This window comes from Rhinolophus sinicus, linkage group LG03 (genome assembly GCF_036562045.2).
Source record: "Rhinolophus sinicus isolate RSC01 linkage group LG03, ASM3656204v1, whole genome shotgun sequence".
Taxonomy (NCBI): Eukaryota; Metazoa; Chordata; class Mammalia; order Chiroptera; family Rhinolophidae; genus Rhinolophus; species Rhinolophus sinicus.
The window spans coordinates 7,788,090-7,801,648 of NC_133753.1; the positions used below are offsets into that span (position 1 = coordinate 7,788,090).

Consider the following 13,559-nt stretch of genomic DNA (forward strand, 5'->3'; position numbering starts at 1 on the left):
ACACCCAGGAAGTGCTGTATGTTTGTGGTGACCACTGAACCAGTGAAAAAGCTAACTGTACACTCACTGTCCCTGGTAGGATTGAAATTTGCAGGGCTGGTCTTTCAGGTATCATTCATTCACTCCCTGAATGTCTGCTGGATGTTTACCATGAGCCAGGCACTGTGGTAGGTGCAGGGGATAAAACGTTGAATGAGATAAACTTTGCTCTCAGATGACAGAGGGTGGGGAAACAGGTGATGGCTAAGTGAACAGAGTTTCTGCGGTTTGCTACCAGAGAGATGAGGAGGGGGTCAGGAAGGGGCATAGGGGAGGAGGGTATCCTGGGGGGACGGAGGGGGTCGGGAGCAGAATGCAGGTGACCCTGAGCTGAGCCTCACAAAGAGTGGTGGACAGTCTCCTGGGGATAAAGCACAGCTTGGACTCAGACACTTAGGTGTTATTATTTTCTTTTAATTATCATAATAAAAAATGATGACAACATCAACAGCACTAATAGTCACAGGCACACAATTCCACAGTCACGTTTTGACATCCATTAAAGTTAGATATTTTTAATCAAAAGAGCACTGAAACCCTATATTAAGAAATAGCCTTTCACCGTAGTCAAAGTTAGTGATCAATCTCATCGCAAAACCGGAGGGCTTGAGTAGCAAAGGACTATGAGAATAGCTAAAATACCTTTTTATTCAGTAAACGACTTACATTTACAAGTTGATTATGAAAAGGTTAGTAAAACACAGAACCAGTTCCGATTCTCTCGGAAGAACTGGGATCTGGAGGGCGGCTAGTTACAAGAATAAGTTTTCTGTAAAACTTGTAGTAGAAAGTGTGTGGGAAGCCGTCAACTGGGGGAAATAGGGCGGGGCACGTGGAAAGGGTCAGAAACCAGCGAAGATGTAGATTTGCCCCAAGGCTGTGAAGCTGCCTCCCGCCCCCAACACACGCTTTGTAAGCTTCCCCCTAAGCTGTGCTTCGCAGGCATTGGTGGGGGGACATGGGACAATGTACGCCCTGCCCTCCCACCCACTCTGTAGGCTTTTCTCCATCCAGGCTGGGGCTCCTCATGAAAGCACAAGACAGTAAAAATGGAGTCAAGAGGATTTCCAAGTCTTGCCAGAGTCCAGATCACGGCTCTGGGCTGGGCCTCTTTGAACTTGAGGCAGCAATCAGGATCGTTGCTGTTGATTTATTCAGTAACTCACGTATGGGAACACACGGGCCTTGGGGAAATAGCATCGTGTGGGGAGCAGAGAAAGTATGGCCTAGCACTGGGTTTGCCAACCTCGGCTCTAATGGTGTTTGGGGGCCAGAGAATTTGTAGTCGTGGAGGCTGTCGAGCAGTATCACTGGCTTCTATCCACTAGATGCCACTAGAACCACCCCTCCTCCCCTGCAAGTTGTGAAAACCAAAACTGTCTCCAGACTTTGCCGAAAGTCCTCTGGGGGGACAGAATTCCCCCCATGGAGAAGCACTGGCCCAATGGTTCCAAAACTTTGTAGACAGATGTGTTGGGCTCAAGACCCCCTTCTCTGCTGACCACCCTGACCTGGTAACTGCCAAACCCTTCGGAGACTCAGTTTCCTCAGGTGTAAAAGGTTGGAAATCCCTTCCCTGCCAATTTACAGATTACAGAGCCTAGGTCAGAACCACGGGGATTGCTGGGAACGGAAAATGCAATGATTCTCTGATAATGATGTTGGGGAAAGACAGACACTGGGGCCATCGGCGGCTGCTCAGCCACATACAGGGGCCTCGGTGAGGGATGCGGGTCTGGACTCCCCCATGGAGATGGAGCGCTGTGCGCACTGTACGTCCCGGGTACTGCGCCGCCTGTCCAGCCTCTCCAAGAGCTTTCTCTGCTTTTATTATCCATCTTGATAGAACAGTTTATGACTTTTACCGTGACTCAGAATCAACAAGGCAGACTTCCTTTCCAAAATTGATGTAGTCCATTTTATGTACTTTCGACCATTCTATTACGTTCCTGATAGCTAGCGTTTTCTCACTCTGGGGGAATCCTTCCTCTCTTCCATCACTAGGGTTTGCATTGTTTTTTCCTTTAACCACCATCCCCCCATCCCACCCCCCCACCCCCCCAAAAAAAAGAAAATGTAAAAAAAGAAAGGAAATGCTCAAGGTCTGATCTCAGAAGTGCCTCGCTGGGAACATTTGGGCTCCGTGTAATTCTGGTTAAGTGGGTTTCTGGGAGCAGCCTTTTTCTGCTTGGAGATTACAGACTCTGGCCCTCTGGGCTCTCAGGGCTCAATTCCCCAGCCTCTCCTCCGTCCCTTTCACTGAATGACCAAGGTCAGGGTTCCGTGGAGCTGGCAGGGCGGGCGGGCGGGTGGCCCAGGCAGACACGGAGCATTCAGGCTCCAGCTGCTCCCTTTGGCTCTGAGAACTACATCTCGGGTGTCCAGCCCACTCAGGACTCACTCTGGGGACAAAGGGCATTTGCAGGACATGGAAAAGGGGCAGGGCAACAGGTGGCAGAGAGCACGATGCCTGTCCCAGGGCCACCAGAGCTCCCTGGCGAATGCCCGGCATTCTGGGATAGACGGTGCCCTGAGCCAGGCATCGGAGTCTTGTTGGTGCTCCACTAATTTACCGGGTAGCCCAGCTGCCCTCCCCAAAACTAAAGGTCCTGAGTCGATGCTCTCTGAAGCCCCTTAAGGCTGTGAGGTTCCGAGACTGATAAATATGGCTGCCTGGCCCTTTCCAGGACTCACACTCAAATCCGTTCTCCAGGACTGAAACAGCCCCAGCCTCAGAGGCCCATCTTGGGACGGACCGTTCCAGGGCTCACCATGGCGGGTGTGGACACAGGGAGCTGGCGGTAGGGTGACTACCCAGCCTGTACAGCCAACAGAGGTGGATCCCAATCACAGCTCCTCCGCTGGGGATTCTCGGGCACATAGCCTGGCCTCAGTTTTCTCAACAGAAAAATGGACAATCAATGTGCAGTTCTCTGCAGCCTCGCTCCTGCCCCCGAGGGGTGACTTGAGAAGGAAATGAGATGCAAACACACGCAGCACAAGGAAGATGCACAAGAAACGACAGCAGGATGAAGAATCATTATTGATAATGTCACTACTAATCATGAATGGAGGTCAGAAGGTCACGCTCCTGACACAGTACCACTCGTCTGGAAGGAATCCGGCAGCGGCGCAGACAGCAAATCTCTCGTCTCCCGGGAGGGAGTCCAACATATGCAAGTGGTTTGGCGGGCGTCCAAGCCTTCCATTTAGAATGGGCTGGAAGATGGCCTGTTGCCTCTCCAGCCAAGTGCCACTAGCCTGCCCTCTCTTCCTTTCTCCCTCGGATCCTGGGGGATCCCTGAAAGGAGATATAGTTGTCTCTCTCTGGGGGAGTATAGAGGGTGAGGGTTGTCCCATTTGCCTCCTGACCTTGATCTCATGGTGACCTTGATCTCATGGAAAAGGGGAGGGACAACAATGACAGAGAAGAAACTGGCAGAGCAGTCATCTTACCCAGGCCCCTCCAGGGGGTGGAATCCCCTTAGGACACACTTGGCCAAAAGTGTCCTCCAGCCTCTCCACCAAAGCTCATGACAGGACACATGACCTCATAAAACAGCTGTTGCTCTGTTCAGTGAAGTTCCCTCATGCGACTAACACAGGTCGTGACACCGACAGCTTGCAAAACAGAAATGGAGGGGCAAACGCAAAGAACATTCCGTCAAATGTAGGACCCCTTCTCGGAGGAGCAGCTACTGAAGAGGCTCCTTCCTCTGGCTCCTGAAGTCCAGGTGGGCTCTGGGGCCACCTTACCCAGTAGAAGCCAGACGGGTGCCCCAGGATGGGGTCCAAGAGAGGAGCATCATTCCTCCTGCTTGGGGGAGCCCCGGCTGGGACCCAACCTACAACAGACTGTCCCATGACCCTCCTCACCAATTTTGGCTGCACGAGCCTCACTCCTGGGGGCTCCTCTGTGGGGCTCCCCTCTGCATGCGTCCTCAGAAAGCTGGTTTCTGGGAACTTCTCTGGCCATACAAAGAGACTTGTGCTCAACTTTAAAGAGGCGGGCAGGCGACAGGGACCACCACCCTGAAACCTGGGCACAGAGAGGGTATCAGGCAGGGGGATGACCGAGCCCTATTCTGAGACTTCCACCTGTGGGAGCCAGTGCTGGCCCAGCCACCCCATGACATGGGACATTGGGAAATGGCCTCTAGATTCAGGGCCTGGTTTAAATGTGCCCTGGAGGTAACACCCAGCCACTGAAGACAGCATGGTGTTGCAGAAAGAGGCTGGCTTTAGAGCTAGATGGTCCAAGTTCAAATCCCAGCTTATCACTTTCATGCTGTGCAGCCTCGGGCAAGTTACTCCACTTCTCTGAGCTTCTGGAGCCTTATCTGTGTATTGGAGCAATGATGGATAATGAAACCATAAGAGGTTGAGATGGAATGACCCTGAGCAAGTCACTGCAATGTTTATAATGCAAAGTTTGGACAAGATGGTCCCTACAGCTCCTGACCATCCACGGCCCTGACACCGAATAGAAAGACTTGAAAGTTAAATTTAACTGACATTTAGGTCAGGGGAAAAAAAATAAAAAACCTTTCATGGGGGAGATGGCTGTGTCCAGAAGTACCCACTGAACACCAGGCCCACACGACTGCCCTGGGAAGCTGGAGTGCTCTTAGAGCGAGAAGCCATTCTTTCTCTCCTCCCCCATCACAGCAAATATAGAACCCTGTCTCCACAGGCCATTTGGAGAATGGGGAGATGCCATCTGCCTCTTACAGGGCTGCAGACTCCCCCAGGGATGTGAGGTCAGCAGGGGAAAAATCAGAGTATTTGGGCTGAGTGACCCCCATGAAGACACCGAGCATCGCCTTGTCTCCCCAACCCTGGCTCTGACCTCCCCCGTCAGCTCTCTAAGAAAGACCTTGCTCATGGGGCCGACATGGGGACTTGACAGAGAGGAGTCTGCTGGGGTGATGGGCACACACAACAGCTGACTAGCCAGCCCAGCCCTCAGGCGGGTCCTGCAGAGAGCAGGGCCATCGGGGATTTCAGAAGGAATCCAGGAAGAAGGCCTCACATCCCTTCTCCCTCTCTGCGCTCCTGACCTCCACTTGAGCTGAAGCATTTGTGGCTGCGTGGCTGCAGTGACAGATGTGACCAATAAGAGCTGGTGGCCCTCTGCCGGCGCTGTCTGGAGGTCAGGCTGGTAATCCTGTTATCACAGCAGCTCAGTGCCAGCCTCCCAGAGGCTGCCCCTGGACAATTAAGATGTCCCTTTGCCTGTCACCAAGATCACATTTCTCCTGAGACCACAGTGCCAAATTCAGTCTTTATGCAATTGTTCCCAACCATGCGCAAGAGCTTTTTAACCAGTCTTGCAAGTTTCTCAACCACAAAGAGGGACTTGGTGCCATTTATTTTCTTTTGTATGGCGCAGGGAGAAAGCAAGGGGAGAGGCACCACCCGCCTGTAAGCAAGTGCGTCCTCTCACACCCAGTCTTGTCACACAGGCAGGCTGCCTCTGGAAGGGGGTTCCTGTGCAATAGCCTTTCCTAAGGTCTGAAGAAAAGTGAGCCCTTTCCCACATTGTTCCCCCAGCATGTCCTGTCTGCTCTGGTCTTTATGTGGGGGCTCCCCTGTTTGCCAGGCCCCCTAAGAATGTAAGGAAACTGATTCGGGCAGAGCTCATTCACACCTGCAAGAAAGAGAGTGCATGGTAGCCAAGCCGAGTTTAACATGTAGGTACCTGAATGCCCCACCCACCTCGCACACAGTTCAGGACCCTCTGATTACTCTCCCTGAAGGCAGCTGAGAAGGCAGGAATCTTCTAGAAAGAGGGCTGAGCGAGAGCCCTGAGCTGAGTCAGGAAACGTCCCTTCTGATCCGGTCCCTTCATTAACATGCCTGGTGAGCACAGGCCACCAGCCTCCTCTCCTGCCCGTCCATCACATGACTAAGGGGACACGGGCCTTACTCATCGCTGAAGTTCCGTGATTGCTCAGACAACAGAGAGCATCGTTCATGTGAGTGACCTGAAGAGTCAACTGCTTGGCAGAGCTAATTTTTAAAGGCTCCTTCTCTTTTTAAAAAGAAGAGAAAGTCCATCCAGCAGATAACCCCCCCCCCACACACACACACACACACACCCCAGAAATCCTGCCAGGTCACCAGTAATCTTCTCATTCTTGGGTTTCCTGATGCTTTGAGGTCTCCTACGGGGCCAGGTGTCTGGTGACAAAGGTGCTATTTCCAGTTCAAACGAGGAATGTCCGATAGCCCTTCAAGTGACGGCCACCAATATTCCAAGGGGCTGAATGAGACTGGGATGGGAACATCAAGTTCTGAGGGTGCTGTGGCGGGGCACCCCACACTCCACACAAGGTAAGTCTGCATGAAAACAAGACACAGTAAGTGATTATTTACTGCCAGCAAGCGATCACCCAGCCGTGTCTGTATCTCGAACCTAACTCATTCCCTTCGGTCTCTCTCTTATTCTTGGAAAGCAGTTTCAAGAATCGCCCCATCTGCTTCTCCAAGGCCTTGCCCCACCAGGCCTCCGGGGGCTGGAAACTCACGCCTCCACATTTTCTGGATCCGCTTTACCACCGCATGGGATAGTTGAAGTCAGGGTTGCTTGGGGAAGTTCCAGACGCATGGTCGCTGTCCCTGGAGAGGCCATGTGCTCATCCGAAGTCCTGGTTCTAGAACGTGGGCGCAGCCAAACACCAACAGCGACGGCGCCCCATGCAAACCAAGCCTCATCCCCCGTGAGCCCCATGCAGGGCAGGCTGCCCTGAGCTCCTGGAGACCGTCGCTCAGAAGGTGAAGGCGTACACCACACCCACCACCACAATGTTCCCCAGTGTCGCTATGATGGCGATCCAGAGCAAGACGGCGTCGTTGGAGGACCGCGGAGGCTCCTCGGGCTGGCCCTGGCCATTGGAGGCTGCGTGGACGTTGGTGGAGGAGTTGAAGAGGGAGTACTCGGTGCTGAAGTCCTCGTTGGGCGAGTCCATGAAGGCTCCTCCCATCATGGGCAGCTGTGAAGAACAAGAGGGAGAATTAGCCAGGGTCCTGGGGGCTTGGGAGGAACGGCCATCCAGAGGGACACCTGCGTGGTGAAGCCACCGCCTGCGAAGATACAACATCTAATGGGATTTTGCATTTGCTTTTTTATAATCGTCAGTATGTATTTCAGTCTACAAAAATTAGTATTCACAGCAACCTTTGGAGGCAGACACCCACACCCATTTTGCAGATGGAAGCATTAAGGCACAGAGCAGCTCGGCATCTCACCCGACAACTAGCTGGCAATTCCTTGGGACTTTCAGACGCCCCCCTCTCAATGTCAGGCCCCTCCATGACAGCATGGGTTGTAAAATGCCTTTAGTTTTCTTCTAATTTTAAGAGTAATATATGCTCAACCTGGAACATTAAGAAAATATAAAAGAGGATAAAGAAAAAAGTGAGAATCATAATCCCACCACTCTGGGATTATTTTTCCTTTGAATCTTTTTTCCGTGTGTGTGTGTGTGTGTGTGTGTGTGTGTGTGAGAGAGAGAGAGAGAGAGAGAGAGAGAGAGAGACCAAGACCACGAGAGAAACCACAAGAGCGACAGAACACGTTTAAACATGTGGTTTTAGATTCCTGTATAAAAAGTCCATTAACATACCATTTTAACAGTAGTATAATATTCTATCATAAATACAAGCCATAATGTAACCATTTCCCCTAGAATTAGAGATTTAGGAATTTCCATTTTTCGTGTTATAAGTAACACACAGATGATCAGCCTTGTACATACATGTGGGTGTGCGTTCATGCATTTTTATTTATTGGGGCAGACTCCCAGATACAGAACTTCTGGGTCTATGGCAGGAACATTTCAGAGCTTGTGATACATAGGCACACAGTTCCTAGAAGAGAGACTAGAATGAAGGAACAGAGGCTGAAGCCAGCTTGGAAGCAGGTGGCGGGAGAAGCATCTGGAAGGTCCCTTGGAATGGCCCTCCAGCCAGCCCCTGTCTACTTTTAAGCCACTTTTGGAGATGTCCTCCAGGTGGCAACTGGGTCTTCTCACGCCAGTGGGCAGGGAGGGTCTCACTGGCCCCTTAACATCAAACACTGAAAGGGCTGTCATGCAGAGGAGAGTGTGGCTCACAGAGGCAGAACAAGAAAACAAGATTCCTCTTGCTGAGTTAGTAACAATCAGAACGACATGGGTGGGGTAGGGGTGGGGGGAGGGAGCCTCGTCTCCCCATCAGATCATGTCAAGATCAGAAAAACACTTGTTGGCTTGTTGAAGAGGGGGCACCAGGACATAGTGGACCCATGCCCACTGTTCAAGGTCAATGTCATCTGTAAGGGCTGTGCTTCCTGGCCACAACTTCCAGGAAGGCAGGGACTTCCCTTTTCCCCACATTATCCCCAGTGCCTAGAACAGCGCAGACACTCAAAAAATATTTGGTGAATGAATGAATGAATTCTAGGACCACAAGCTAGGAACCTTGGGCATGATGAGATTTGGCCCCAGCGCTAAGACCTATGCGCTATGTTATCTGGGGCCATTTCTTAATCTCCCCGAGGCTCAGGTTTCTCATTTAAAAATGGGGAAATTAATATAAATTTCCTTGTAGAAGGAAGCTGTGGAAGGCTCTCACATCACATGAAAAATGTTTTCTAGGGAGAAAAGACAAACCACAAAATAAACGCAGATACCATTCCTAAAATTAAAAACATGTCTACAAAATAATACTATACACTATTCTTGGATCCACATATATGTAAGTAAAGGTGTAAACATGAATAGTGAATATAGAAGCCAGGTTCAGACAGCGGCTGCCTCTGAGAAAGAGGGGGATAAAGGAGGCTGCTTTGTCTGTAATAGTTTACTGTAAGAAAAGATGAGCAAACATGATGAAATACTTAAAAAATGATCTATTCTGGTCAGCGGGCATATGGTATTTTAAACTTTATAACCTTAAGAACAATGCTTCAAACACTAGCGTGCATGGCGCATGAGAGGGTTATCACCACTGTGGGACCAGCCACTCTCGGAAGCCAGGATGGTGCCCCCACCCACAGGGTCCCGTCTCTCAGTGCGGGGGTCACCACCTAGCACCTGGTCTCCAAGTGCTGGGTGGAGGGGTTTAGGAGGGCACGGCTGTCATGGACACTGGGGCACCGTCCCCTGGGGCCCACGCAGTCCCCACCCCACCCCCATAGCAGAGCTGCTCAGAAGACAGGGGAGGCCTCCTGGTCCCCATCTGTTCCTGCTGAGGAGACAGAGGTTACGTAAGTCTTCCTAAGCTGGGCCTCTTCCGAGAAAGAAACAGAAAATGCTTTCAAAAGGAAAGCTTCAAAGCACGGTAACCAGACGTGTGGCTCGGGCACTTCCCTGAATAATGACCACCCTTCAGCGGAGGGCAAACAACGGAGAATGGGCTTTTGAGAGAAAACAAGGGAGAATGGACTTTTGTTGGGAGGCTCTGCGAATGGGCCTGCTGGCCATGCTCGGGTCCCCACTGGACCCTCCTCCCTTACAAGGCCCTCCGCAGGGCCTGGCGGCCACAACTAGAATTTGATGCTCGTGGGGTGTGGATTTTAAAGTTAAATTTCTACAGGAGTCAAAACATTTGTACTGTTCTCTCCATCTCTGTGGAGCCAGGAGACTGGGGTTCTGGCCCCTCTGGAGCCCTGCCTCCTTCTCTGAGCCTCACTTACTGGGGAGAAGCTCAGATGCATGATCGCCAAGGTCACACTCAGTGCTCAAAAGTCCTTGCCAGATCCTGAGAAGGTCAGAGTCAGTTACAGATGGCCCTAAGGTGGAAGCCTGGGTGGATTCTCAGATAAACCCTTGGATAAAATCCTCAAGGGGAAAAAGAGGACACCAGTTAAATCTGAATTGCAGATCAACAACGGCAAAATCCTTGGTTTTTAGTATAAGTATATCCCACGTACTGCATTGGACACAATTGTAGTACAGAATTATAATGATAGTAAAAAATTATCTGACATTCAAGTTTAACTGGGCGTCCTATATTTTTATTTGCTAAATCTGGCAATACTATGTGTGGCCAACCTGAGAAATAGCTGCAATTTCAGAATTTGTACAGCGACCACGCCCTCAGTTTTGTCTTTTCCGAGCATGCCATCTGTGGCGCAGGCTCTCTGGGTGACCTAGTTCATCGGAAAATTCCAGTGCCACTCCAGCCAGCTTACAAACATTATAAATTCCTATCATCAGTAAATTCTCACAAGGTCTCTGTGGTTCAAATATAAAGGCTGGGTGGATGCAGTTGGCCATCCTTCCATTCATTGTTCACTTGACAAATGCTGAAGGCCCACTGTACACCAGGAGGTGGGCAGACCTAAGGATGGCAAGGGTAACCTGTGACCTCTGACCTTGAAGTGCTCAACATTCAAAAACAATACAGACTCAAACGCACCGTCATAAAATGGCATTACATGCCCTTTAACAGAGATCAGAACAAAGCAATTGGATCTCACTTGTGAAGCAGAATGGCTTGGGGTTCATCACTTGGGCTGAAGAATCGGGTATGAGGCTGGACCCCCTTGCTGTTACTTCCTGACTGTGTGACATGGATAAGTGACTGGCCCTCTCTGGGCCTCCGTTTCCTTATCTATAAAAAGAGAATAGAGGGAACCCCCTGATAGGGTGCTGTCGGAGTGAAACGTGCTCATGAGCCTGAAACACAGAGCGCCTGGCTGTCAATCTCAACGCACCTGAGCCACAACTGTTAGTATTATCATTACTGGCAGGCAGGGTGGCCCCGGGGGGCCCAGGGCAGAGCCGGGCCTACTGCCCTCTCTAGGCCTCACCCTAGTGGAACTCTTGATTTTCTCCATTTTCCACTTTTGGATCTGGTTAATTTTAAGTGAATTCCACTGGTAGCATGAGAAGAGAAATGAAAGGCCCCCTGGGAGATAAATGGTGACCCCCTGACAGTGTTCTGAAGGAGAGGGTTGAAGACCCATCAGGGCAGAAGCATCAGGGAGAGAAAAAGGCGGCCTGAGTTTTCATTTCCCACCTGTGGAATCTTACTAATCAGCATAGACTCCCAGGAGCCCCAGGTGGGGACGGTGGTGCAGCACGCTGGCAAGGTCACGGCCCTGACCTGGGGACAGGAGGAACCATGGGGCCGAGAACATGCAGAAGACGCGCTTGTCCCCCCATCCAGGAGGAAGAGCAGTCCTGACTCCAGGCCCCCCTGTGCCTGCAGGACAGGGCCACTTCTGCTGGCTGGATTTCCTGTCTAAACAATGAGAATTCCAGCCCCAGACCAAGGGGATCCTTATGCCAAAGTGAAAATACAATGAAAAGGCTTCTAGTGCCAGCCAAGAACGAGTAAGCCCATGATAGAGTACAGCTAGGAACTCTGGACAATACACAAATGGAGGCCCTGAGAATCTGTCGAGAGTAAGCAGCAGCAGGGGGCTTGGAGGGAGGGAAAAACCTGAAGACACACGGTTCTCCTTCCTTAGCGTCCAGCTCCCACAGCAAAAGCCTAGGAGAAACCCCTTCTTCCTAGGCAGAGAACTGAGAAGAGGGGCTCCTGGAGCGGGAGAGTTTGAGGGGATCCCCAATTCCTTTTATTTTGTTCTCTTGTCTCTCCAGCCCCACCCCAGGGCCAGCCTCAGTTGCTGGGCTGCGCTTCTGTGGCACGGATGGCAGCGGTAGGGGCATGTGTCCCTAAAACGCAAGAGAAAACCCTTCTCTCAGGCCAGAGGAGCTGAGAAAAGGGGCCCCACGGTCAGAAGAGTGTGGGGAGCTCCCCTTGTCTTTTCTTTCTCTTTTCTCTCCTTTGCCCAGCGGGCATCTGGCAGTGCAGAGCTGTGTGACAGCACAGGAGGATGAAGTTGACAGAAACACTGAATTTCTAGCCAGAGGGTTAGGGAAGAAGGCCCCTGGGAGCCAAAGAGTGTCCCAGGGGAAGAAAGCTGACGAAGGGGATGCCCTATTCTGTATCCGAACCCACATACCTTCTGGGCTTGCCCCAGGGGTGCATGCACAGAAGCGATCCCAAGATGCAGTAGTGAAGCCTCTGAGAATGGAATTAAGATGCAAACCCAAGTCCAGACCCAGCCCTGAGAGGCGGATGTGAGCTGACCCAGCACCGCCAAGCTTACAGTCAGAAGTGACATTGGGACCGCTGGTTACAGAGGGCGAGGCAGCAATCTTCTGAAAAAAGAAATCTCCAAATGGTTTCATTGGCAAATTCTGCCAAATACGTAAGGAAGAACAATACCAATTCTACACAGTCATTTCCAGAAAGTAGAAGACACTTCCCAAGTCATGTTATGAAACACTTCCCAAGTCATGTTAATGACGCCAGCGTTACCCTGCCTGCACCATCAAAGATGTGACGAGAGAACAGATCAATATCCTAATTGAACAGAGACCCAAAGTAGACACAGATATTAGGAAACAAAATCCATCACTATGAAAAAAGGATAATGCACGGCAGGCCCAACATTCAAAAATCAATGAATATAATTCACTACTCTAGCGAAGTAACAAGAGACAAAACATAATCATCTCAACAGTGCAGAAAAGGCATTTGACAAAACCAAACATCCATTCATGATAAAAACGGGTATCAAACTGAAAACAGGTATCAAACTAAAAACAGAAGAGCACTCCCTAAATCTGACAAAGAACGTTTACAAAAACAACAAACAAAAAGCCTGGAGGTAACATCATACATAAAACATGAAAAAAATCTATGGTATCTCTCTATTCAAACGATATACAATTGGAATTCAGAAAGTCCCAATTATAAGAGCACCCAAAAAGCCCAAAACACTAAGTATAAATCTAACAAAACATGTGTGTGATCTGAGTGCTAAAAACAAAACATTGATCAAACAAAACAAAGAATATCTGAATAATGAGAAATACTATGGTCATGAACTGGAAGATTCGATACTGTTGTCAATTCTTCCCCAATTAATGTCTAGATTCAGCGCAATCCCAATCAAAATCCTAGCAGGAATTTTTGTAGATACAGGTGAGCTGACCCAACCTATATATATGCAAAGACAAAGGACCAAGTGTAACCAAAAGAGTTTTGAAAAAGAAAAACAAGGTCCATGAGCGCACAGTATATCAAGACTTACTATTAATATAAGGCTACAGTTATCAAGGCAGTGTAGTGTTGGCAAAGGAATGGACACATAGATCAATAGAACAGAGGGTATAAAAACAAGATTCACATAAATGTGGTCAATTGATTTTTTTTAAAATTGTCCGTGGAGGCCACGGATGCTGCTCCCCATCTGCAGCCCCTGACAACACAGAATTCTCCAGCCCCAAATATCATTAGTGTGCAGGTTGAGAAATCCTGATTTCTACAAAGGTCGAAAACCGGCCAAACTAATATCTGGTGTCCGATCAGGATACTAGTTGCCCCTGGGGAAGGGGGTGAAGTCGGGAAGGGGGCATGAGGAGCTTTCGGGCTGGGATTGGGGGTGCGGCTGGCTATGTTCCAATCTGGGTTCTGGTTACACGGGCACTTACTTGGAAGAAATGCGTCCAGCTGTA

At 50.1% G+C, this 13,559-nt stretch overlaps 1 protein-coding gene across 1 annotated transcript in view; it reads right to left on the reverse strand.

Moving 5' to 3' along the window:
- Positions 1–432: 432 nt before the first annotated feature.
- LG03H14orf132 (linkage group 03 C14orf132 homolog) overlaps positions 433–13,559 on the reverse strand; it is a 47,317-nt gene continuing 34,190 nt past the window's right edge. Inside the window, exon 3 of the mRNA XM_074326740.1 lies at positions 433–7,034. Coding sequence (XP_074182841.1) covers positions 6,810–7,034 — 225 coding nt within the window. The 3' untranslated portion in view covers positions 433–6,809. The remainder of the gene's footprint in view (positions 7,035–13,559) is intronic.